At 39.4% G+C, this 27,644-nt stretch overlaps 1 protein-coding gene across 1 annotated transcript in view; it reads left to right on the forward strand.

Moving 5' to 3' along the window:
• Window positions 1–27,574, forward strand: part of LOC144668624 (very long chain fatty acid elongase 6-like) — a 116,369-nt gene extending 88,795 nt beyond the window's left edge. The window contains exons 2-4 of the mRNA XM_078530835.1: window positions 2,508–2,639; window positions 15,760–15,911; window positions 18,775–27,574. Coding sequence (XP_078386961.1) covers window positions 2,508–2,639; window positions 15,760–15,911; window positions 18,775–19,196 — 706 coding nt within the window. The 3' untranslated portion in view covers window positions 19,197–27,574. The remainder of the gene's footprint in view (window positions 1–2,507; window positions 2,640–15,759; window positions 15,912–18,774) is intronic.
• Window positions 27,575–27,644: the final 70 nt, after the last annotated feature.

The raw sequence follows: 27,644 nt of genomic DNA on the forward strand, positions 1-27,644 counted from the left end.
CATGTGACAGCTGCTGAACCTGTTCCTGATGATAACATCTTACATCTGCTTCCTTTACCTGTTGCACATGTTATAGTAGTGTACTCCTCTCTTCACAGTGTGATGAGTGGTCAGCTGTTACACTGCAGATGTCAACTATTATAAAGAAAGTGGAGTAAAAACAACAGGGTGCAGTTTGCTCATGTGGCCGGGCACTTGCACTAATAGTAGGGAAGAAAATGGCTGAACAACCATTCAAGTCTCCTTGAACAATGCAAGATTAGATTTATTACCACAATGATAAGACTTTGGGGGCAGGGCTCAGTGAATTCCTCCATCTGTCTTATTCTTCAGATCCTAAGCAATAAGTTCCTACATGTCAGCATGACTAATTATACTTATAGTTGTAAACTGCCGAACAAGCTGCACTCGACATTGAATAATGGTCCATTTAAAGAAAACTGAAAGATAACAATGTTTACTTCAAAAACCTGGAGTTTCTTAACCTATTTTCCTGCCTCATTTGCCTTTGTGAAGAACGGAGAACCAGACTTGTAAAACTTATAGCTTCCAGTTTAAATCGGGGTGGGGGGGGGATTTAAACTACTTTGACATTTTAGGAAACTTTTGGAATTTTTCAAATATTATTTCCTGAAAAACTACCAATTTTAAGCCTTTGATCAACCTATTGTACTGTCTTGTTATGTGCCTCGGTGATAAATTTTGTTTGACAGTTGCTCCTGTAAGTTGCCTTGGAACATTTAAAGGTATAAATGCAATTTGTTGTTGTTTGATTTGGAGTACGGTGGGTTTGTGAGTTATTGTAAGTTATTGTTTTCCTTTACAGTCCTTTGGAGAACCATTCAAATTCTGCTCTCTATCTCCCTTGATGGCTCAACTGGGATTAGGAATTACATGGAAGTAAGAACCCACATCTCACCAGTCTATGGAATTACACCCTCCTGCTATATAATTTCACTTATGACTTCTGCCTGAACAAATTAGAATGCCTGAATAATACCATTAACCACTTTTCCGTCAGCAGTTAGGTTCTCATGAGCCTTTCATAGGATCATCTCATACAGCACACAAGCCACACAGGCTCATCGTGCCTATGTCAACACTTTGAAATAGCAATCCAATTAGACTAACTACCCTGCTCTTTCCCCATAAATATTTCTCTTTTTCAACTATATATCAAGTTCTCTTTTGAAAGTTACTATTGAATCTACTTTCACCATCCTTTCAGGCATTGCATTTCAGATTATATCAACTTGCTGGGCAAAGAAATGTCTCCTGATCTCTCCTCAGATTCTTTTGGCAATTATCTTAAATCTTTGTACTCTGAATATTGATCCTGTTCCCAGTGGAAACAGTTTATCCTTATTTACTCTATCAAAACCCCTCATAGTTTTTGTGTGTTGTAGTATTTTTTAGACATTTAGACTTTTGCTGGCAATGGGTGGGCCTCTCATTAGAAATCCCTCTATCTGAGGTATCTGGAAAAAATGGAGCAGATCTACTGAAGGATATCTGGCAGGTGAGGCTGTGCTAGAGGTGTTTTATACCACTTGCCTTCAAAGTCTGTATGGCTACATGACAGTAGTCACTGCACTTCAAAAAATAATTATTTGTGCCAAATGTTTTGAGACATTTCAGTGTAAAAGTTGTCATGCAAACAGTGATTATTATGGTTCAGATACCTACTGGATAAATTACTAAACCATTTGGGGGCGGGGGTGGTTGTGCGGGTGGGAAAGCTTGGATGTGTTACAATTAAAACAGCTAACTGAGGAAAATTAAAGAGAATAGTTTAGAATTATGGATAAACACATTGGAAGTTTTAATTTAACAATTCCTGGGCAACTTACTTGCTGGAATTAATGTGATGCACATGAGTTAGAAGCAGACAAATAGAGAACATACCTGAAGCAATGCCATAAAACTATTAAAAATGAAACAGTGGAAAATGATGACTTGTACCATTATCATTGACACTAGCAAATTACTTAGTTAAAAACCAAAGTAGTAAGGAAAGATGTAATTATTGTGCTTACATTAACACCAAATTACCTAATTGCTCGAAAAACAATTTAATAAAAATTAGACTGGAAAGGATTGAAAATATTCAGGCATGGGAAATAAATGAGAACAATACCTCAAGCTTATAAGTTTTTCTTGTTCTCTTCCCCTTGACCTGGTAACATTTTCCTCCTTGCGGGCAGTCCTTGGCCTCTATTCGTTTCTTCACCTCCCTGTAACAGAATAGCTGAGATCAGTAAATCACCATCGAAGAGCCCGCAGTTTGCTATTCTGTAGTCCAACCTACCAGTGCTCCCATGAGCTGTGGCACTCCTGTATCTCATTGCATATATAAGCTTAAAAATACTGTCAAATCAATTTGAATGGTATGTTTGTTATTCCAATTTTGCTGGAAATTGAAATCATCAGGGCATCAGCTGGTGGTATACACAGGCTCCTGTATGCAAAATCTAACATTAATGACTTTTTCCCCTGTTTCTTATTAGGAGCAAGTCGTTCCTGTTTTCCGCAGTTTATGCTGCATTGATCTTTGCAGGGCAGTATTACATGAGAGAGCGGAAGAAATTTGAACTTCGGAAACCATTAGTCTTGTGGTCACTGACCCTTGCTTTATTCAGGTGGGTGACTGAAATGTCATAGCAATTTATACTTTTTTTAAATGATAAGCAGCACAGATCATTGTGTTCCACTGCGCAGGGGCTGACGAAGAGTCGATCCCTCACTCCTGAGATTACGGTCTCAGACATGCTGAATAGAGAAGGGAAACGTGGAGCAGAATTAAGAGAGAAAATAGAAAAGGAATCTCCACGGGCCAGCTTCAAGGACAGGAGTGGCCAAGTGCAGTTTATGAGACTTTGATGATCACTCAGTTCTTTGAACATAGCAGTTAAATGGCCCAAGGAAAGACCAGCTAAGAGTTTTGATAAAAGATAATTGTTTTCATCAGAGGGTAACATAATCAGTTCGCAAAAATTGTGAAACTGGTAGTTTGTGTAATGAAACTTTTCTATGTCAGGTCCAATGATTCATAAATTTCTATTAAAATGTTGATAGAAGCAGTAAACAAATTGAATGAAGGATAGAGGTTTGACGTCCAGTTGGCTTTCTAACTTTACTAAGAAGTTCACATGATTCTTAACAAATTAGGCATTGGGAATCAACTAGGTTAACAGAAGTGGGGATCGCATTTGAAGGATTCTACATTAAGGTTTCTTTGGAAAAGCACAGGGTATCAACATCAAAGGCCTCCAAATGGGGAACAGGTTTGTGCCCATCATACTGGGCAAGACTGAGGTCTCGATTTTAGCTGTCTTGCAATGGGGAAGTGCCAAGAAAAAGGAAGTCTCTTATCCACAAGAAATGGACCACTATTCTGGTGTTGGTTTGGATGTGCCCAAGTGGCAACCTGGAAGCAGTTCAGTAGCCCAATCTCTCTTGGCTGTGGTTGGTGCATTGACCATAAGACTTAGGAGCAGAAGTAGGCTATTCGGCAAATTGAGTCTGCTCCACCTTTCAATGAGATCATGGCTGATCTAATAATCCTCAATTCCACTTTCCTGCCTTTTCCCCATAACCCTTGATTCCCATACTGATTAAAAATCTGTCTACCTTGAATATACTTAACAACCCAGCCTCTACAGCCCTTTGTGATAAAGAATTCCACAGATTCACTACCCTCTGAGAGAAGAAACTCCTTCTCATCTCTGTCTTAAATGGGTGACCCCTTACTCTGAGATTATGCCCTCTGGCCCTAGACTCTCCCACAAGGGGAAATAGCCTTTCAGTGTCTATGCTGTCAAGCCCCCTAAGAATCTTACATGTTTCAATAAGATCGCCTCTCATTCTTCTAAATTCCAAAGAGCACAGATCCAACCTACTCAACCTCTCCTCATAAGAAAATCACTCTATACCCGGGATCAATCTAGTGAACCTTCTCTGGATCACTTCCAATGCCAATATATCTTTCCTTAAATAAAGGGACCAAAAATATTCACGGTATTCTAGGTGCGGTCTAACTAGTGCCTCATACAGTTTTAGCAAGACTTCCCTATTTTTATACTCCATTCCCTTTGAAATAAAAGCCAACATTCCATTTGCCTTCCCTATTACCTGCTGGACTTGTATGTTAGCTTTTTGGGATTCATGCATGAGGACACCCAAATCCCTCTGTGCTGCAGCTTTCTGCAGTCTTTCTTCATTTAAATAATATTCAGCTCCTGTTCTTCCTGCCAAAGTACATAACCTCACATTTTCCAACATAATGGCCAGGATTTTACAGTAGGCTTGCAGGCATGGGCCCGAAACGCCGGCACATAAAATGATGTGCACTGATGTCAGGCGCTGTCTCATGATGTTTCGTTTGGCAGGCGCGGCCGGAGTTGGCTGCACGCTCGCCAATAATCGATAGGCCTATTAAGGCCATTAACGAAGTAATTAGTGTCAAGTTTACGCTGCCCGTGCAACCTTACAGTCGGCAGGCAGGCGAAACGGCCAAGCGGCCTTTACGATTTTTAGGAAACCTAAAGCTTTAATGAATTAAATTTTAAAAGTTTTTCCAAAAAATAAAAACATGTCCCATCTGATGTGACGCAGTCACATGAGGGACATGTTTCATTAAATTTTTATTGATTTTATTTATTGTTTTCAAAAGCGCTTCAATCTCCCTGAGGCAGCTCCGTGCCTCAAGGAGATTGAAGCGCACGCAGAAGAACGCTGGCCCCGACTCTCTCTCCTCCCCTCCCGCCTGCACAAGTAGCATGCTACCGCTCGCATATTACGCTGGGCGGCCTTAATTGGCCTGCCCGTGTAAAATGGCGGTGCGGAGCTGATCGCGGTCGGCTCCGCGATTGCTCCCGCCAAGCCCGCCCGACACGGGAAAATTTCAGATTTCAGGCCTGTATCCATCTGCCAAGTTTTTGCCCACTCACTTAACCTGTCTGTATCCCTCTGTAGACTTCTTGTGTCATTCTCACCACTTGCCATCCCACCTCTTTTTGTGTCATCCGCAAACTTGGCAATTGTACATTCACTTCCCTCATCTAAGTCATTAATATATATTGTAAATAATTGTGGTCCCAGCATTGATCCCTGTGGCACTCCACTAGTTACAGGTTGCCATCCTGAAAATGCCCCCCTTATCCCAACTCTGTCTTCTATTCGTTAGCCAATCCTCTATCCATGCTAATATACTACCCCCAACACCATGGGCTCTTATTAAGTAGCCTTATGTGTAGTACCTTATTGAACGCCTTTTGGAAATCCAAATATATTACACCTACTGGTTTCCCTTTATCTATTCTGCTTGTTACCGCCTCAAAGAATTCCAATAAATTTGTCAGGCATTGTTTCTCCTTCATGAAGCCATGCTGACTCTGCTTGATTATATTTTGCATTTCCATATGTTCTGTCATATCCTTTATGATAGATTCTAACATTTTCCCAATGACGGATGTTAAGCTAATTGGCCTATAGTTACCTGGGGTAAAATTTTAGGCTCGGCGGGCAGGTGCATGCCAGGCCCGACCCGACCGAGTGTATAATGTCACGCGGTATTTCGTTTGGTGAGCATACGCAGGAGTCGGCAGCGTGCCCACCGACAATTAAAAGGCCTATTAAAGACATTAAAAATTTAATTAAAAGAAATTTTTCGCTGCTCATCCAACCTTATGGTTGGCAGGCAGACAAAAAGGCTTTTTTTGGAAACCTCATCCACGGGCGGGATGAAGTTTCCAAAAGCAAATAAAAATCAAATAAAAACTTTATTTTTTCATTAATAACATGTCCTTGCTCATGTGCCAGAGTCACATGAGGGGACATGTTTCATAAATTTTTTAAATCTTTAATATTTCTTTTGAAATCAGTTCATCTCCCTGAGACAACTCTCTGCCTCAGGCAGATTAGTTAGTGTGCACTCGGGCGCATGCTTGCATTCTCCCCTTGCCCACACAGGCAGTGCTGAGCACTGCTGCTCGCATTTCACGCTGAGTGGGCCTTAATTGGCCTGCCAGCGTGAAATTGCCTTCTGGGCCTGATCGTGGGCGGCTTCCCACCGAGCCCACGTGCCAAGGGCAAAATTCTGCCATTGGCTTTTGTCTCCCTTTTTGGATAAGGGCGTTACGTTGGCAGTTTTCCAATCTTCAGGGACTTTTCCAAAATCTAAGGATTCTTGGAAGATTACTACCAGTACATCCACTGTCTCTGTAGCTACTTCCTTTAATATCCTAGGATGCAACCCATCAGGTCCAGGGGACTTACTGGCCTTTAGCCCCATTAGTTCCCCTAGTACTTTTTCCCTAGTGATAGTTATTGTATTTATTTCCTCCCCGCCTTTTGCCCCCTGATTCTTTAGTATTTTTGGAATGCTATCAGTATCTTCTACCATGAAGACTGAAGCAAAGTATTTATTCAACTCCTCTGCCATTCCCTGGTTCCCCATTATTATTTCCCCAGCCTCTAGGGGGCCTATGTTCACTTTGGCCTCTCTCTTCCTTTTTTTATATTTAAAGGAGCTCTTACTGTCTGTTTCTATATCACTTGCTTGTTTACCCACAAAATTTATTTTCTCCCTCTTTATTTTTTTTGGTCACCTTTTGTTTTTAAAACTTTCCCAATCCTCTGGTTTACCACTAATCTTTGCCACATCGTATGTTGTGTCTTTCAATTTGATGCTGCCCTTAACTTTCTTGGTTAACCATGGTTGGTTTATCCCCTTCCTTGAATCCTTCTTCCTCACTGGGATATATCTTTGTTGTGAGTCATGAACTATTTTCTTAACCGTCTACCATTGTTCATCAACCATCTTATCTGCTAAACTGCTTTCCCAATCCACTCCAGCCAACTCCCCTCATTCCATTGTAATTACCTTTATTTAAGTTTAGCACAGTTGTTTCTAACCCAAGTTTCTCACTCTCAAACTGAATGCTAAATTCTACCATATTATGGTCACTGTTTCCTAGGTGATCCTTTACTCTGAGATCATTTATTAAACCTGCCTCATTATACGTTACCAGATCCAAAATAGCCTGATTCTTGATTGGATTCACAACATATTGTTCTAAGAAACTGTCCCGAATACACACTATGAATTATTGCTTGTGTCTACCTCTGCCAATTTGATTTTCCTAATCTACATGAAGATTAAAGTCACCTATGATTAATGTACTGTGTTTTTTTACATGCCCTCATTATCTCCTGATTTATTCTCTGTCCTACAGTATAGCTACTGCCAGGGGGCCTATAGGCTACTCCCACCAGTGTCGTCTTCCCCTTGTTATTTCTTACCTCCGCCAATATGGATTCTACATCTTCCGATCCAAGATAATTTCTTGCTATTGTACTTATTCCATCTCGTACTAACAAAGCTACCCTACCACCCCTTCCTTCTTGCCTGTCCTTTTGAAAAGTCACATACCCCGGAATATTTAGATCCCAGCTTTGATCTCCTTGTAACCACGGACAGGATTTTGCCCTTGGCGGGGGTGCTCAGCGGGGGCGGGTGGGAAGCCAACCACTACCTGCGATCAGCTCCGCACCGTGATTTCATGCTGCCGTTGAAACAAGCCTATACACGTGGCCACTGGAGAGATATCAGCAGAAGATTCTGATGAAGCACTATGTATGATACGACAGGTTGGTTCCATCAAATCTATAGGTGATAAATGGCTTGTGGCTGTTACAATGATGACCACAAAGGAGAGTATCAAGTGAACAAGAAGTATCATATAGACACTGATGCATCATGCAACATCATGACCTTCACAGACCTGTGTGAAGTAGCTCAACATGGTGATCCAAAAATGAAGCCCTCGAAATTAATATTGAAGCTAAATGTTGGCATAATACTCATACCAAGAGGACACACTAATCTGAGAGCCCAATGCAATGGCAAGAAGGGAATTCTAGAGTTCCAGATCATAGGTCACTCACCTCAGCTGAAGCAAGTCTAAAGTTTGGACTGGTAACCCTGAACATACCAACAGAGGTTTACAACCTGTCGCAGTATGCAAAAACCAATGACTGCTGAAAGTTCCTGGAGGAGTACAAAGATGTGTTTACAGCGCTGGGATGTCTACCAGGGGAATGTCATCTAGAAGTAGATGAGAATGTAAGACCAATTCAGCATCTGTCAGGAAGAGTTCCAACTGCCCTTAAGTCAAGCCTAAAAGACAAGATAGAAGAGCTGGAAAAGAGAGGAGTAATCAAGAAAGTGACAACTCCTACAGACTGGATTAGCAGAATGGTAGCAGTAAAACAACCTGGAAAGCTGCGAGTATGCTTAGACCCAAAGGATCTAAATAAAGAGCTGATGAGATCTCACTACCCCATGCCAACCATCCCAACCAGAAGAGTATCAACGCAGACAGCATGAGATAGCCAGTGATCTTCCTGGAGTGGAAGCAGTTGTGGATGATCTTCCAGTCTATGGATGTGGAGACACAATGGAAAAAACCATAGCTGACCATGATCAGAATTTAATATGACTGCAAGAGAGAGCTCATCAGATGAACCTGAAGCTGAGTAAGAAAAAATTGCAATTGAAGATGCCTGAAGTCAACTATATAGGCCAGTTACTGACAGCAAAAACAAAAACAGAAACAGACAGCAAAAGGTCTTTGCCCGGATCCTGACAAGGTGAGAACTGTAGCAGCGATGCAGTGGCCAATAGATATGAAAGTAGTGCAACAATTTTTTGGATTCATGAATTATTTAGCAAAATGTTTGTCTAATCTGCCATTGGAGTGTGAACCATTACACAAGCTCACTGCCAGGGAGGTGCAGTGGTATTGGGACACTGAACAAGAAGCAGCATTCGCTAAAATCAAACAGCTAGTGATGACAACACCAGTGCTGAAGTGCTAAGATATCAATGTCAGTGTGACGACTGTTACAATGATGACAGCAGAAGGAGAGTATCAAGCGAACAAGAAGTGTCAATAGACACTGGGGCATTATGCAACATCGTGACCTTCACAGACCTGTGCTGAAGTACTAAGACATCAATTGCAGTGTGATGCCAGTGAGACAGGTCTTGGAGCAACCCTAATGCAGCAAAGACAACCAGTCACATTTGCATCTAGGATACTAATGCAGACTGAATGATGCTGCGTTCAGATCAAGAAAGGTTCTTGGCTATTGTTTTTGCTTGTGAACATTTTCATCAGTACCTACTTGGGAGAGACAAAGTAACAGTGGAGCCTGGCCACAAGCCACTTCAAAGCATTTTTCTCAAACTGCTGCCATCTGCTGTAAAGCGTCTGCAAAGAATGTTACTTCCTTTACAGAGATATTATCTGGACGTGACATACAAGGAAGGGAAAGTACATTGCAGACATACTGTCAAGAGCAGCACTTCCCATGAAGAAAGTTGAGGATGCTACAGCAGAATGTGAAATCTTCCAGATTCAATGTGAAGCAGCAGCTTGATCTGGAAGTCATCAACCCAGCAGAAGCATCGAATCTGACAGACAAGCGCCTTGCTCAAATCAAGTGAACTACCCAACAAGATGCAATTCTTCAAGTGCTACGGGAAATGGTGATGAAGGGATGGCCTGAGAGCATCAAGGACACAACTATGGTCACGAGCATATTGGGCATACCGAGATGAACTAACAGCCCAAAATGGCATCTTGTACAAAGGAAATAGAGCTATCATTCCTCAGTAGATGAGAGGAGATATGCTGCAGCACATCCAAGCCATCAAGGAATTGAATCGAGTCTGGGGAAGGCAACAGAATTGCTCTACTGGCCAAACATGATCAATTAAATTAAAGACCATATTGGCCAGTGTGGTGCTTGTAACGAGTACCACGCTAAACAAGCTTGAAAGCTGTTGGTGACACTTAACATCCCAGACAGACCACGGATGAAGCTTGGAGTGGACCTTTGTGTTATAACAGGAACTGATTATCTTGTCACTGTAGACTACTATTCTGACTACTGGGAGTTAGACCAACTGAATTTAGCAACGACAGGAGAAATAGCAGAATGCCTGAAAGCACACTTCAGCCATTACGGCATTCCAGACATTGTGATGAGTGACAGTGGCCCCCAGTGAAGAATTCAGACATTTCACAAAGGATTGGAAAATTCAATACTACACATCATCTCCGTACTATCCCCAGTCGAATGGAAAGCCTGAGGTGGCAGTGAAAATTGCCAAAAGAATCATTAAGAAATGAGCAAATCTAGCACTGATGTACACGAGGCAATCCTTGAGTGGACAAATGCACCGACTGATGGTATGGAAAGTAGTCAAGTCCAAAGACTAATGTCGCACTGCACCTAAGCTACTCTTCTAATAGCAAAAAAAGCTACTGAAACCAGAAGTAGTAACAGCCTTGAGTGAAAAAATCAAGGTGAAACTGCAGAAAGCCAAATTTCATTTTGAGGAGACTGCCATTGTCAAATCTGAGCAATGGAGAGCCAGTCAGAGTACAAAGCTTCAAAGCTTTCAAAGCCCACATGGAAACTTGGGACATATGTAGAGAAATTGTCACCTTGATCACATGCAGTAGAAGCGAACGACCAAATATACTGGTGCAACTGCAGGCACGTACGAACAAATAACAAAGCTGTTTCTTCACTTTCTTCACTGTTGGCCAGGAAGATGGGAAATCATCAGCTGTACAGAGCACAGGACGACCATCGCTTCCAGAGGTCCAGTTGTTCCCAACAATGGACATGGAACAACACAAGTACCACAGCAAAACGTGCTACAGGAATGACACTCTCCAGACAAGGAACATCACCCAGAAAAACAGCCAATGACAATGCACACGCGTGCCATTAAGAGACCTGCATGATTTAAAGACTGTGTATGAAATGCAGATGCAGAGACTGACTAGTAGAACAAAGAGTTGTTAACGCATGAGAATAGTGGGTAACTTGGGTAACTCACAGTTACACCTGAACATGCATGTATATGTGTCTTCTGTTCGTTAGGAAAAGGGGGGATGTTTGGATCTCTTGTTCGTTATGTAAAGTGGGATGTTTTGAAATGCAATAGTTCCATATGTCTAACCTGGCTTGCTGTAGTCATGTGACCTCTGCCATGAGGCAAGCTCTGTAAGCTGCTTTCTTACAATCAGTTCAATAAAAACATACCCTGAGAAAGCACTGCTGTCTTTGAACACAACAGCATTAAACATCTCACATTGCATTAACATTGTGTCAGCAAACTAACCAATTGGCACAGGAGAATAATAATGTTCCAGGTAACAGATGTAAAAGTGGAGATAACAATTTAGGACATCATTTGAATTGGTCACTAGATTGTTGTCATGGAAGCAATCTCAAGTGTCCTTTTCCTCCTCTCAGTTCCTGGGAAATCTACCAATAACCAGAAGCTAATTTATCACAGAGCTGGTTTCACATTCCAACTGAGTCAGTCATCGCCCAATATAAATATTTTTACATCTTCCCTGTTACGCCTACCACTCCAGGTTGACGCACTATAAAGCTTGCAAGCTCATAATGGCTTTCATAGAGTTACCAATAATCTAAACTGGAATGCCAAGTAGAATTTTTAACATTTAGAAGTAACTTGAGAAATTGTGTGTAATTAACAAAGAACCTGATAAAGGCCCCACTACATAAATTGCAGTACATGTGAGATATTTCCATTAAATATTTGTCAGATTTCCTGCACAGATCGTCAGATTCTGCAAAGAAAAACAGATCCACCAATTGGATTTCAAGAGGTTGTTCAAAGCATAAACAAACATAGCCACATTTTTCACTTATTCCTTTGGCAAATGTTGGACTTCAAAATAAAATACTGAAAGGGAGCAGTTTCAACTTCACTGATTTATTTGCAAATTGCAGCTAATGCTTTCAAGAGAGGAAAGAAACAGCATTTGTTGTTAAAGCACTGACCTTCACTCACCTTGAGGAAAAGAAGCAAAACTTGGTGATTTTTCAGGCACTTAACTGTTGATTTTTTCCAACATTACGCTTAGGATTAACCAGTAAGAAAATGCTGTTGTGGATCCACATTCAACCATCAGCCCTTTAAAAATATAATTATGCTTTGATAGAATTGATTTGTAAGATTAACCAAATGTAAACCTTTCACCATATGAACCAGCTTTAGCAAATGTTAGGTCTGTGTGGCCACAACAGATCCTCCATAATGGCAAAATTGGATTTAATTGTCAGTCAAAATTATTTGCCGACATCCCATTTTGTGTAAAAAGAAACTTGTAGATATGGTGCCTGTTAATGAAATGTGTCTGAATTTTTGTAGTTGATTGGATAGCTGTATTGACTTCACAGCTTTTTTCTAGGTGTGTTTGTGTGGCTGGTGTGATCCTAAATACAACATAAAAGTCCCGGTAGTGAGCCCGCTGTCCCTTTGCTCCAACAAACATGCTCAAGACAATGGAATATTTTTAAGTCAACTGTCATGTAATGCAAGGTGACATAATGCCCTGAATGCATTGCACATCACGAGAGGCATCATTGATTCTTATCTGTGCTTTGACAGGGGTCTGATTCAAATTAAATAAGAGCCAATTCTGTGCATCCCTCGGATAAAGCAGGATGAGGCATTTCATAAAGGTTGACGCATCCTGCCCAGACCTGGTATAACAGCAGCAGCGTAAGCTTTCTCTTCTTGGAATAAGGATGTTTTTCGTTTACGCTGCTATCCATTGCAACGTGTGCAGGATGTTTCTTCTCCCGCTTTCTACAATAATCCTGTTTAATAATTCCAGGCTATCAGATTCCAAGACTTTTGGATATCTGTTTCTTTTCAATGTTGAGTGGTACTTGTTCAGGGGAAGGAAATCAAGGGAGATACTTCATGATCAAACTTCTCCTCCTAGACATGGCTTAAAAAAGGATGTAGATATTTGTTTTGATTACCATTGTTCAAATAATGGCAGTTTTGCCACTTCGTTGGTATGTATCATTTTGGATTTATTTTCTTTTTTGACTGTTCCATTAATATCAAATTACTGAGAAGCTTGAGGTCACACTTGCAGCCCTTAAGGGTTCTTTATGCGTACTGCTTCCTAACTACCATCCCACACTGTCCTTAAACCCCATTTTAGCAAGTGCCTGATATACAAAATCAGGGCCAACTCTGGAATGTCCGGAGGGAACAGTTTGTGAAAATTAAAAGCCAGCAATGCTTCATTCCTCCTACCTCTGTGCTGGCTTTGTAAAATATTCCCTTATCTCTCTCTCTCAGGTAGTGTTAATTTCTGAATCATTCTCAGCTAGACGACCCTCTCAGTTTTGTGAATTTTCATTATGTCTGATTGAAATACTTATTGCAGATTCGTGGTTCCTTCAGTTATTGAGAGGTGAAATTCTTGTTTTATGACAACTGCTTACATATATTGTGTGTGTATGTGTATATATGCCCCAACACATTTCATGGGAGAATAAAAAGCCATTTACAGTCATATTTTGATATTTCTTTTTAATATTTGCATTTATTTGTAATTTTGATGCTCTTCTATAACTTTCCATAATGACTTCTTTTACAGTCTGAGCACAATGGGGACCATAATAAGCTAAAGGCCTAGGGCTGAAGTTTACTAGTATTGTGCGATTCATAGGTGTTTAATCTTCTATCAGGGCTGATGACAGTGTAGGTCAAAATAATTCTTCCTAGTTTGATGTAGGTGTTGTGTGAAAGCAGAGGAGAAATTATCTCAAAATGACGGGTAGTTTCAAAGCAGTCATTTGTTTTCAGTCAGGGGCACCAGGCAGGGAAATGCTGGAAGCAGCCCAAAGGCCCATAGAGTCATGAGTTTAGAATGCTTTGTAATGTTAGGGCTGTACCTTTGAATGCAGCCTTATCTACTTGTGCGCAGACTCTGTGGCAGCTCAAAATGCTGGGCTAGTGGCAATATGCTTGTCCCTACCCTTTGTACACTAGAATGTTACGTAACGATCTACCCTGTCATTAATGGGGAGGAGAGATTAAAGTGCACTGTTCAGTTTGGCTACTATATAAAATTAACATTAAAATGAAACTGGACATTGAAACTACTGGTTTTCATCATGTTAAGCTTGCATCTAGCTGCTTAAATAATACCCAAATAAGTGACGTGATAAGGCTGTACAAAGGCTTGGCACAGAGCAGATAACATGGCAACCCTATTTATTGGTGTGACAATTTTTGTGAACTTGGATTCACATGAACATCTGCAATTCTCTGTTCGACCTTTTCTCCATTGACTGCCTGGAGCAGTTTGACAACTTTCTGCAGTAACTGCTTTCACAACCAGCATTTTTGAATGTCGCTCACACATTCCAGCTAACACCAAGGCATTTCAGTAAAACTGCACACACACAAAGTGTGACTTTAGTGTTGTTTTAATTGTGTGAAAGGGGTTTAATTGAGTGATAAATGAGCCATCTGTTGGACAATCTGAAGCTTTTACTTTAGCACACCCAATTAAATTGGGAAGGAATGGTCTCTGTTGCCCTTAATAAGCTATTGCCCTGGAATAACATATCGTAGTTTAGAAGATCTTTCAAAAAAGGAAAGTGTTGTATTTAAATAGTGCCTTTATGAATACAGGATGTCCAAAAGTGATTTACTGCCAAATAAGTAGTTTTGAAGTGGTAGCCACTGTTGTAATGTAGGAAATGCAGCAGTTAATTTGCAGACATCAAGCTCCCACAAACAGCAATGTGATAGTGACCAATCTGTTTTTGTGATGTTGATTGAAGGGTAAATATTGGCCAGGAAAACTCCCTTCTTCAAAATAAGGCCCTGGGATCCTTTATGCCCACCTGAGAGGGCAGATGGAACCTCTGTTTCACAACTCATCCAAAAGACAGCACCTTCAACAGTGCAACACATCCTCATTACTGCAATGGAGCGTCAGCCTTGATTTTTGTGCTCAGGACTTGAACTCAACTTTGTGACTCAGGCGAGAGTATTGGCACTCCTTAATATTTGGCATCAAAAGTATAAGATGACCCTCTGAATTGGAATCTTCTCTGGCTATCAGTTTTTAACAAGCTTTTTTTTGTTGAAATATGGATTTTATTCCTTTCTCAATACAGAGAAAATATCTTAAAAGGAGGACAGAGCTCTACATCTGTGAAGTGCCTTGGTGTGGGATTTACTCCTATGTTAAAGGTGTCATATAAATGCAAGCGATGTTGCTTCCCTAGTAATGGAGCTTGCATGTACACACAGTAAAATCACCCAAATATTTTGACAACTGGTTCTATATTTGAAAATGTCAAGTGAGCACAAGACTGAACAGGAATGAGTCATTCAGATTTCAAAAATAGTTTGATCAGCTACAAATTCTATGAGCAAATAATCTAACAATAAAACTGAGCTTCTACATAGCATATTCAAAATAAACCAGTGTAAATCAGAAGTAGGTCCAACTTGAAATAAAACTTCACAATATGCTAAAAGGAGCTCATGATCCTATCCCTGAAACATATTAACTCATCTCAACAGGGAACAGGAGGACTGAAAAATCTGTTCTGCTGTTGCCTTCCTATGCTCAATTAAAAATCCTACAGGCCTAACGTACACCTCTTAATAATGTTACAAACCTGCATTATTAAGAAGGTGCACATTGCTGTGAAGTGTCAGACAGGTAATTCCAGAAGGAGATGAGACAATAGGCTGAAAAAGATGGAGTATATTACCAGTTAACTAACTCACACTACAACTAAAATATGTATTGTACCTATACAATAATTGGGATATGAAGTGTTGTGAAAATAATAGTGAAACTTTTTCTTCCCCCACAGTATACTTGGTGCTTTCAGAACAGGGTGGTATATGTGGCATGTGCTGTACACCAGTGGCTTCAAGCAATCCGTGTGTGACCAGAGCTTCTACAATGGACCTGTGAGCAAATTCTGGGCATATGCATTTGTCTTGAGCAAGGCTCCAGAACTAGGTGAGAAAAAAGACGTCACAGAATTGTGTCCATGTCACTGCCAGCCCATTTCTTCTGATTTTGTGTGTGTTGTCAGAATCGTTCACCCGATTTTGTGCGAGATAAACCTCTACCCTTCCTTTGCTGCAAGGTAAAATGAGCAAACTACAAATAATTAGCTGCCTTTTGGGTTCAGGTTGTAGCCAATGATTCTACCTCTCTTCTGTCCCTCCTCCTTCCAAGTTAGTTTGATTTTTTTTAAAAAAACTCTCCCAACAGTGCAGTCAAACATATCTTTGGTGTAGTCTCTGCTTATGTTATTTATTATAGTTGAAGGTTAGTGTGCCGTAGAAGTGGGGAAAAGCCCCTATTTCGTTAACTCGTCAATGGCCTGATTTTTGCCTTTCCTGGGAGCATTTTTTTAAGCAGATGTGCTGCATTGTGATGTTGCACAGCTTTTCTCCTCTGTGCATGCTGGAACAAAGGCCTGGAGTTTCTGCTCAGCTGTGCTGGTATGGCATAATTCGCCCAAAATTGGCCAAATTAGTGCAAAATATCACAGAACTTTAAGCGCAGATTACATTCGGCGCAAGTCAACTTTCTGCAATCTTTTGTGCTAATTTACAGGACATTGTGCAAGAAGCAAAACTGGCCATGCCCCCAGACTTAATCAGCCACCACTGGGAGTTTCTATTAATTGCATTGGTTTGCAAACCTTCGAGGAGGATCTTAAAATTAAACTGATTTTTTTTAGGATGCAAGGACACTAATAGTAAGTTTAAAAAATATATCCAAAATCTTTTGAAATGCATCTAAGAAACTTTGACTACTGCACACCAATATAATTAGCAGAATCAACATAGTATTAGGAAAGGGAAACAGTATTTGACAAATGGCTTAGTCTTTTGAAGGTGTAACTAGCAGGGTAGATAAGGGAGAAATCGTGAATGTAGTATATTTGAATTTTTCGAAGGCATTTAATAAAATGTTACGCAAGAGGTTGTTACTCAAGATTAGAGCTCATGGTTTTGGATATAATAAATTAGCATGGATTGAGGATTGGTTAAAGGACAGAAAACTGAAAGTAGGAATAAACAGGTCATTTTCAAATGGCAGAGCATAAAACTAATGGGGTGGTGCAAGGTTCAGTGCTTGAGATTCAGCTATTTAAAATCTGTATAACTGACTTAGATGAGGAGACTGAGCATAATATATCCAATTTTGCTAATGATACAAAATTGAGTGGGAAAGTAAGCTGTGAGGAGGACACAAAGAGGCTGCAAAGGGAAATAGACCAGTTAAATGATTGGGCAGGAAGGTGGCAAAAGGAGTACAACGTGGGAAAATGTGACATTATCCATTTGGGTAGAAAGAATGGAAAAGCAGAATTTTTTTTTAAGGATGAGAGACCAGTAACTGTTGGCATTTATAGGGATTTGTGTGTCATGTACACAAAGCACAACAAGTTTGCATGCATGTATAGCAAGAAATTAGGAAGATAAATGGAATGTTAGCCGTTAATGCAAGTGAGTTGGGGTGTGTGAGAGTATGAAGTCTCAGACCTCACCTGAATTACTGTGTATAGTTTTAGTCTCATTACCTAAAGAAGGACATACTTGCCTTAGAGGGGGTGCAGAGGTGGTTCGCTAGTTTGGTTTCTGGAATGAGAAGACTGAAAATGAGGAGAGATTGAGTAGATTATTTTATTCTTTCAAGGGATGTGGGCGTTGCTGGCAAGGCTAGCATTTGTTGCCCATCCCTAAATTCTCTTGAACTGAGAGGCTTTCTAGGCTATTTCAGAGGATAGTTAAGAGCCAATCACATTGCTGTGGATCAGGAACATGTGAGCTAGACCAGGTAAGAATGACAGATTTCCCTCCCTAAAGGACGCTAGTGAACCAGTTTTTACAACAATCGATAGTTTCATGGTCACTGTTACCAAGGCTAGCTTTATATTCCAGATTTTATCAATTGAATTGCTAGTCTAGTGACATTACCACTACGCCACCACACATAGACCTATGTTCCCTGAAATTTAGCAGAATGAATGGTGATCTTATTGAAATTCTGAGAGGGCTTGACAGGGTAGATGCTGAGAAGCTGTTTCCCCAGACTGAAAAGTCAAGAATGAGTCTCAGCGTAAGTGATTGGCCACTCACGACTCAGATAAAGAGAAATTTCTTCACACACTGGGTTTCGAATCTTTAAAAGTCTCTACCCCAGTGGGCTATGGATACTCAGTTATTGAATCCATTCAAAGAAATCAAGCGATATAAGAATAATCTGGGAAAATGGAGCTGATGCAGAAGTTAAGCCAGGATCTTATCGAATGGGGACTATTCCTGCTTCAAAATGTTCTGCATAGTGTTTTAAAAGTCATTTTCAGCTATTTAAAGTCAGTTTACTCCCAGGTAGTAGACTAGATATTCTGCTTAAAATGCTTATTTTGTGATAAGCCCATTTTCTGCTGTAGTAATCAAATTGAAACAAGTTACCAGCATTCAAGTATACTGAGGAATATTTTTTTATCAACATTTTTTTATTGCTTTGTGCTTTACGTTCAGAGAAATGCAAATGAGCTTGAGTGAAAAAAGAAAAAAAACACTTAAAACTAGTGAAACTTTGGGTGCAATTTGCATCCAGATCATCAATTGCATCCAAAGTGGCAACTCTACTGTAACATATGTAACCAAACTTATAAACAGTGATTTAAGTTTTTAGCACTTTAAGGGACATTTTGGATATGGTTTTTTTCACAAGTATAAATGTGCAATTTTTTAATACTTACGTGGCAGCCATGGCTTAGTTGGTAGCACTCTCATCTCACAGGCAGGCTCCACATTTTGCTAAGATTTGCTGAAATGTCTGATACCTTCTATTACAGGTGACACTATATTCATCGTTTTACGGAAACAGAAGCTGATATTCCTGCACTGGTATCACCACATCACAGTGTTGCTGTACTCCTGGTATTCCTACAAAGATATGGTAGCTGGTGGCGGCTGGTTCATGACTATGAATTATGGTGTCCATGCCTTTATGTACTCATACTATACCCTTCGCGCTGCGGGCTTTCATGTGCCACGTAGGTTTGCCATGTTTATTACCCTCACCCAGATCATGCAGATGATAATGGGTATGGTGGTGAACGTGCTGATTTACATGTGGATGCACGAGGGTCATTGCCCTTCTTTCTTTGCAAATATCATCTTGTCTTCCATTATGTACTTTAGCTACTTCCTTCTCTTTTGCTGTTTCTTCTACGAAACCTACTTAAATAGGAAGAAGGGTTTAAAGGCAGATTAACCTCAGGGTGATGAACAAATTGAACGAATAGTGTCAGTCAGTGGTTAATGCACAAACATGGATGGTGTTGTGGTTTCGTCAAAACGGTATGGAGTTATTTGATATTAACTGTGGAATGCTGTAGATTTTTATAGGATCACACTCTCCATGTTCACATTCCCTACTGCTCTCTCCATTAGAGCCTGTTAACTGGCACCATCTCCAGGAAACAGTGAAGGTGTCAGTGCTGGCAGATCCCAGAGAACTTGAATCTTATCCTTCCCCTGTTTTGTACAAACTGCACGATTTGAACCATGCAAAAGGTGCAGAAGCAATAAGTGGAGTTGTGTGGGACCATTTCAACAGCACGCAGAGGCGTTTAGCTATGGATTTAGAGTGTTTGATATGGAGATTATAAATGAAAGATTGGAAGAAGCCATATTTAGACTTGTTTCACAAGCCTAGTTGAGCTTCTTGTGTTATTTGAGACCAAAACACAAGGATAAGGGACAGGGAAGAGCGGAAATATAGAGAATTTATGACAAATTCAAAAATAATTTGTTCAGGATTTTACAGACTTCCAGTTTCACTGCAGTCCAGCTTGTGCACTAACCGCTTTATCATGTGTGGAACATTCTGAAGACACTAATCTTTCCCCACAACGAAATCTCATTGTCATTTTTCCCGATACTTATGATAGACCCTTTTCGTATGAGGCAATTAGATGCAGGATTTAGCACCCTACAGTGTTGGTCCTGCTGACTGGGGATATCTTCAAGGGGTACTGGATTTAGTCCTTCATAAGTTTGACATTGTAACAGAATTTAGGTAATCAATTATACAAGACTTAGAGGGTTTTTCTTCTATTTATACAAACAACAGATACAAGGCAGATATTCCTTGTCATGTTCGTTGTTGACTCTAGCGAAATGAATAGTTGGGTTATACAAAGATTTCCAGTGTACCAAACCCCATTATATAAAACTGCCAGCCCAAACATAAAAACCTTTTTAAAATAATAGCTTTTATCTTGGAATGGGGGAGGGTCAGGAAGCACTTCAGAGTTTGCTTATTTTTAATAGTTAAACATATTAAATATTTAATAAATTATTGTTGGCAACATTACACTTTACACTAGTATACAAATCCATAGCACATCCTTTGCCTGCTTTTTTAGTGGAGAGTCAACCAAATTAACATAAACAGGCTAGAATCCATTAAAATAGCAGACAAAGGAATGTCACATAGATATCCAAAGCATTTATCTACTAATATCACAAACAGTAATATGTAGACTTTAGTTATTGGATAGTTAACATGCTGACTTAAAGACCTGGAAATGTTCCCGTACAGCATAAAAATTGCCATCTTTTGACTTTCCAAAGTCATTCCAATGCAGTGTTCTTAATATCATTCACTTAACACACTAAGTCTTGCCCACCCACCACAACCTGTCATCTTTTAGAAAAGAAAATCATGTAGATGTCTGTGTTTCATTTCCAAAAATGCACTCTCATTATAAAAGTCTCAGTCCTTATAAAGCTTGGCCTCCTGACGTATTTTGACACTTACAGGACAGGCACTGCTGTACTGGACTCATTAGTACAACATTCTCAGTAGTTCAGGTACAATGCTCAGCTCCTGACAACTTTTATATTAAGGACGGAGTGTATAACTTTACTCGTGACAATTTAATCAACCTGACAAGGTACAAAAGATCATTCAGTATATTTATTCTCATTCCTGTTCACTGTAATTTATTAACAGTGAGCTCGGAGAGAATCTGCAGGATCTTCGTATGTCCACCAATGCCCTAACATGGTTGTGCAGTGCGAGGTGCTGAAGCAAAACTCGAGTTGAGCTAAGCATCTCAACTCTATTGGGTTTTTGGAACTGGAAGCTCAGCCAAGTATTGAGGAAACTCAAATGCAGATATAATCTGAGGTTGGGAGTTGAAAGCTGGTCTCCCAGTCTGTAAAGCAGTGCAGTCCATTGCTCATTGTGCCAAGCTAACTTTCCCATGCCAAAGAAGTCTATGAGCTCTGATTCAGACAAAAGATGGGTTTAGCTGTACAGCAGCAGTTTGACAAAATAGATTTTGTTAAAAACCAACAAAAGTGTTTCCTGTCAGAAATGTCTGCACAAAACTTTCTGGAATTTTGTTTGGGGGGGCGGGGGGCGCTTCTGTCCTTTGTACTCTCAATAGATTGAGATACCCTGCAAATGATAACAGATTTAATGGATTATTTTGAAGAAACCCACAAATAGACAAGTTGCCCCCTGACTGCAGCTTTTTTGTAGTCATTGTTGTTAATTCTGCAACAGCCATGGTTTAATTATTTAAGAAATAACCTCTTGTATAATTTTGAGATTAGCCACAGTTAGTTCATTTTGGTGGTTTTCCAGTGTTTTTTGAGTCCTTTTGGAGTGAAAAGTGTATCAATTTAGATTGTTATAAATTGATTTTATTGGCAAATGAATTATTAGGAGTGGTTTATTGTAAGGAAAAAGAAAACAATGATTTTAAACTAAATGTACTTCAAAAAGTGTATGGCATAGGTGAAAAGGTTGCGTTTATTTCTGCCACAACATTTCTTGCACATGCACAGATGCTGTGTTAGTGCCTGTGATGTCATGGAAAGTAACATCAAACACTGCAGCTACGGTAACTTGGATAATCCTAGGGAGTTTCCCAGTGCAAGCACTGACCCGACTCAATGCTGCCTTCAGAACTGGCAATTGACACAAAATTGGAAACATAAGAGAGTTTCATTAGCTTTTAAAAGCGTTTACTGACGGACCCTCGCCGTTTCCTTTGCTCCCCTTGCCACTCTCCTCGATTTCCCTGCCACTTTCTTCACTTCAACTGATTCCTTCGCCATTCTCCTCACAGCTCACTGTTCCCTCCATCTCCCCACATGTCCCCTCTCCACTAGCTTGCTTCTGGAATGGAGGGTGGCGGGGCAAGCAAGGAGAATGACGAGGGAAACAGGAAGAGTGGCAGCTGAGGTTTCAGGATGCATAATAATGGCAAAAGCAGTTGGAGAAATCACGCATGTGCCGGTAGCCAGAGTGGGAGCTGATTTCCATTTCAATTTTCTGTTTGTCAGTGGCTGGAGCTACTGTGGGTGAATATCCATGTTGTGGGGTGTGTAAAGAATGATGATATCGCCAAAAGCCATGTCAGTAGTCAGGAGGAAAAAGCATTCTTGGTGAGAAATTGACAAATCTATAAACATGAGATGTATATAGAACAATTTCTCATTATACATATAAGTTGCAAATATTTGCATCTAGGTTCATGAAAATAGTGGCTAATTGCAATTAAGGTGCAAAGAAGATGTCCCTTTGAATATTCTTAAAAGCTGCTTTCCCATAGAACAACAATAGGGGTAGAATAGACACTTGACTGAAAACAAATGTGCATTTAATATTTATTGCTAGTTTTGGGTTCATTTTTATTGTATTTTCTCTTTATGTTGAAGTCATTTGAAGAGGTTTAAAAAAATTTGTTTATTTTTACAGAAAAAAATAAAAGGTAAAAATATTTTTTTAAAAGTGCTTTTTCCTTTGGTACCCAGAGCTTGTTAATTTTGTCTTGCAATTTTTTTTATATATGTGGGGGCAACTAGAGCATTTAGCCGGAACAAAGTAACTGTGTTCTCCCATCTCATTAAAAAAAGGTTTCCAAGGGCTGAGCTGTTTTTTTTAAAAAAGACGTTAACAGTTCTCTCTAATCTGAAGAAATGATTTTCTGTATAACATGTGTGTACTTATTGTAAGAGCTTCACAGTAACCAACTTAAAAAAAGAGCTTACATTATCCAGTTGCTAGGTGAATGTAACTCCTTTCTTTTCAATGCAATTATTTTAACTTAAGATACATAGTTTGCAACCCATGACTCTACAGCTGTCAGAGGAGGCAAATGAGAGGGGACTTTACAGGAGGTGTAGAAGGTAACATATGGAATTGGCATTTTAATCTGATACATTGAGGTTCAGTAACAAAGAATTTACAAGCCAGTGAAAGGCAGGTTCAGGAGTGATGTGAAAAAGCACAGCTTCATGCCAAGTGATTCACACCTAGAATAACTTTTCAGATAGGGTAGTGAAGGCCAATAGTTTGGAATCATTCAGGAGGTAGTTTGTTGCTGTGATGGGGTAAATTATAGCTCTCTTGAGAGGCTGAGCGAAATAAGTCAAATGACTGCCCTAATCTTTACATATCTTTGTAATAAATGTTTTATTCTATGTATTTTATATAAACTTCAAGCTATTGTAGAGCCTGGAAATGAATTCAGTTATTGCATTGGTGCTGTAATAGGTCCTGAAAACTCAAAGCTGATTATTACTATAACCAGAATGGAGATGTAATGTTTTTCTATCTGAAATCCACCACAACGATGCTAAACCGTAACAATTCATGACAACCAAAAAAAAACCACACTGCAGTTTAAAATGACTGAGGATATTAGTGTCTAAACACAACATGATCATGTGAAATTTCTTCGTCGTTTTAACTGAAGCTATTTCTTTTAAACTGCCTCTTGGAAATTCCATGAACAAATTTTATATGGCCGTATTAAACATACACAGGGTAATTTCAAGGCCACTGTCCTGAGACAACTGTTTGTGCCTGCATGTACTACTATTGCACCACAAAAGCAATGCCTAGACATTGACTCTGAAAGAAAAAAATTAAATCGAATCAACAGATCAACACAAGCTGCTGACAGCAATACAGTTGTCTGAATTAGTTATAGTTAGTCCTAAAGTAACGGAATAAACAGACACACACAATGTGTAACCATACACTCCTAAAGAATTGTAGTTACCAACTTAACATAACAATTCTGCTAGTTATCACATACAGCTAGAAAGACAAGAGAGAAAGGGAGGGAGGGAGCATTTGCACTACAGCTAGCAAGCTGGTACAAGTTTCAGCAAGACAGTACTGCATTCACACTGTCTGGGTTCTGTCTGACTGGATTTCTGCCCAGGAGAGAATACTTCACCTGTGTAGTTACAGGCATGCAGTCACATTTTAAATGGTTAGACTATGTGGGAAGACATATCTGTACTGTCTAAATGTTTATGTTAAGTGCAGTTACAAAGCATGCAGGAGATCCAAGAGACAAAAACTCCTGATCGGACACTTTTTGAACCCAGTTTGATACCGCACTGAATTTGCACTCCCTGTAGTGTCAGACTGAAACTGAACCTTTCCAACAGTCTCCCATCACTTCTCTCTAGAATCAGCTCAGGCCTGACTCAATTTACATTGCAGATTATACAGTTTAAATGTAAACGCACCTCAAGAGACTTGATGAATGCTGAGAGTAATTGAACCGAAAAGGAAAGTTTCCACAGATATAACAGAGGGTTGCCATGAAACACAACTTGCTACCTATCAACAGGAAGTCAGTATTTCCACAGCCTGTCTGCAATCATCTCATGCCAAATTGCACGGTTTGTTTAAATCTATTAAACTTGTGAATTTTCATTACTTGAATGCATTTATGCAGAACTGTGTTGTATTGTTTCTGATATTTTATTTCATGGGTTGTGGGCTTTTGGCCAATTCAGAGTTTATACTTGAGTTTTATACCTTTCTTTGGAATATAAAAGCCATAAAATATTGCAGTTTTACATAAGTTTACTATTAATAGCTGTGGGTGTTCATGAAGCCGCTCCATTGGTATCAAGCACGAAGTTATTAAATTAATAGAGGTCTTTAAGATGATGAAAGGGTTTGTTAGGATAGACCAAGATGTTTCCATTTGCAGGGGGACAAGAGAATTAGGGGCATAAGTATAAGACAGTCACTAATAAATCCAGTAAGTAAAGAAACTTTCCTAGCCACAGGGTTGTCAGAATATGGAACGTGCTACCACAAGGAGTGGTTGAGGCAATAAGCATAGATGATTTAAATAAACATCTGAGGTAGAGAGCAAAAGTTGATTGTGTTGGATGAAGCAGGGTGGGTGGAGGCTTGTGTGAAGCATAAGGCACTGGCTTGAACCTTTTGGGCCAAATGGCCTGTTTCTGTATTGTGAATACTGTGTAATATCATATATATTCAGACAGTGTGAGGTTGTGGCAGCTAAACTATTGGTCAAATATTAATCTCTAACATTACCTGTAACAGGAAATGAAAAAAGCACGCACAAAGCTATTCCTGCATATGCTTAAATGCATAGAGCTAATATATGTTACACAGATACCTGACCCCAGTTTTGTATCTTGCAGCCTATTATTAGGAAGAGATGAGGTTTTTCTGTGGACAGATTTTTGTAGTAGGGGAGGTAAACTTTTAAATTTCTGAAAATAAAAGTTGTAACAGGAGAACAAGAAGCCATATCTTCTAAAACTTCAATACAAACAACTTTAAAAAGGCAGTGTTACTATTCAATGTTCCTGATTTGCAAAAGAGAGACAACTGAATTTTACATAATACAAGTTGCACATTGGTGCTCAAATAAGAACGCCTAAAAGGGTATATTCGTCAACTAAAATGTGTTTGGTACTTCCTTCCTCCTGATCTGCATTCCCTTAGTGACATTAAAACGTCGTATCACAAAGTCAAAATGACACCTTTCCTATCCCCTCCCAAAAAAGCTTATGGTCCTTTAAATATGAATATTGGAAACATCTTAGAGCTATTCAGTTTCCTTTCAACGACTCTACAAGCTCATATTTAACAAAAATCAGTCAGTGAAAAATAGTTGGATTATGGTTTTTGTAAAACAAATTAAAACAATGAGAAAATTGATTAAGAATAATTTTGTTTACCATGCTTATGTGAACAGTTCATATTCCACCTTGTCTTATTCCATTCTGTACAATATATATTTGTCCTAGTAGAGCTACTCTTCTGATGACCTTTGTTTTCTTTTTGAGATCAGCTTCAATGTCCTGTAGCTTTTCAATATAGTATCATCTCTAATAGGATTGCTTTCCATCTCATGCCCACGATATGGAGCAATTGTCAATCTGTTTCAGTTGACACTAAATTTGCAGTATAACTATCATCTGTTCTTAACTCACAACATAAACCAAAGTGAAAATAGTATGTACGAAAGCCAAATGTTTATACACAGGTAAACAAATGGTTGAATCTGTTAATCTTACTGGTGACTTGATGAAATATTTCTGAACAAGTATACATGAAATGTTTAATGTGCATCTATTGTACCTAGTCCATGTGTCTTATTTGGGACTTGGTCATCCTGCAGGAGCAAATAAAGAACCTCAGAACTAAGAGCCACTGTGGACAAGAAAACCAGGCATCCACAGAATGGTGTACATTCCTGTACCAATCACAGTACAGTCTATTTTAGTCTGTTATAATTTCACATTCCTTTTAGAATATTCAAGATCTTTTGAATATTAAAATGCCAAAGTAGCTCCTGAAAAGGCTTTACAGCATATTTGGTAATTTTATTTAAACATGTACTGTGAATCCTTAGTTTCTCTGATTATTTCTTTACCTGCTGCCCAAGGCACTAGCCAGGACTCCCAATCAATGTGCTAAAGATACCAAATGGTGTCTTTTCTATGGTGAATTGGGAGAAAGAACCTGGAGCCTACACCATGTGTGAGGAACAGTGTTGCCCTCCCACTATATAATGTGCCAAAAAAACATACTGCATTTTGAGCCTGCATCAAGTATCAGAGGGCTGCGAAAAGTCTCAAAATCATATTTCAAAACCTGAGATTACTACTTCAATTACAACCCCCCCCCCCACCAAAATATCTTTAAACAGATCACTGAAATTCAGAGCTCAGATCTGATCATCTAAGTATTCTAACACATCCATCTTCCATTCCAACTGAGGTTCCTTATCAGATGTCATCGCAATTATATAAACAAACCGCTCTCAATCAGAAGGAAAAGCACTTTATTCTGCGTACCTAGCAACATCTTAAATCTGGAAATAATCCTTGTCTAAGTTGCAAATTATAAACGTAGACCCTTTTTAGCTTGTTCAGTGTGGTGCCTTACCAGCTCAGGTGCAGACACACACCATAAGATGATGAATACACAAATGGGAGAAATAAAAAAAAAAAGCCCAATTTCTCCCCCCATCTTGTACTCCAGCCCACTCGGCAATCAATGGAGCCAGGAAAAAAAAATGTTTGTTTAAACATGGTTGTTTCAGTAAGAGTCTGTCTTAGTGTCACAAATTGTCAGGAAATAAGCTGGTCCAAGAGATGTTTTAATGTGCCATTACGTCCACAAAGACAACACCATTTATTTCCTTAAATCTGCTGTTCAACATGTTGTTCAAATGTGTTTTAATGTACTAAAACTTCTGTACATATCCATTCTGTATGCATTTGTGTTTTAAGAATGGCTAATTCATTGTCATCAATATATTCATTAAAACGTAAAACGATTTCATTGTGTTTTATTTTTTAAAGAGAAAAAACTTTCTGGATTTCTTTCACATTACATTTATTTTGAATA

The sequence above is a fragment of the Cetorhinus maximus genome, chromosome 27 (assembly GCF_964194155.1).
Source record: "Cetorhinus maximus chromosome 27, sCetMax3.hap1.1, whole genome shotgun sequence".
Lineage (NCBI taxonomy): Eukaryota > Metazoa > Chordata > Chondrichthyes > Lamniformes > Cetorhinidae > Cetorhinus > Cetorhinus maximus.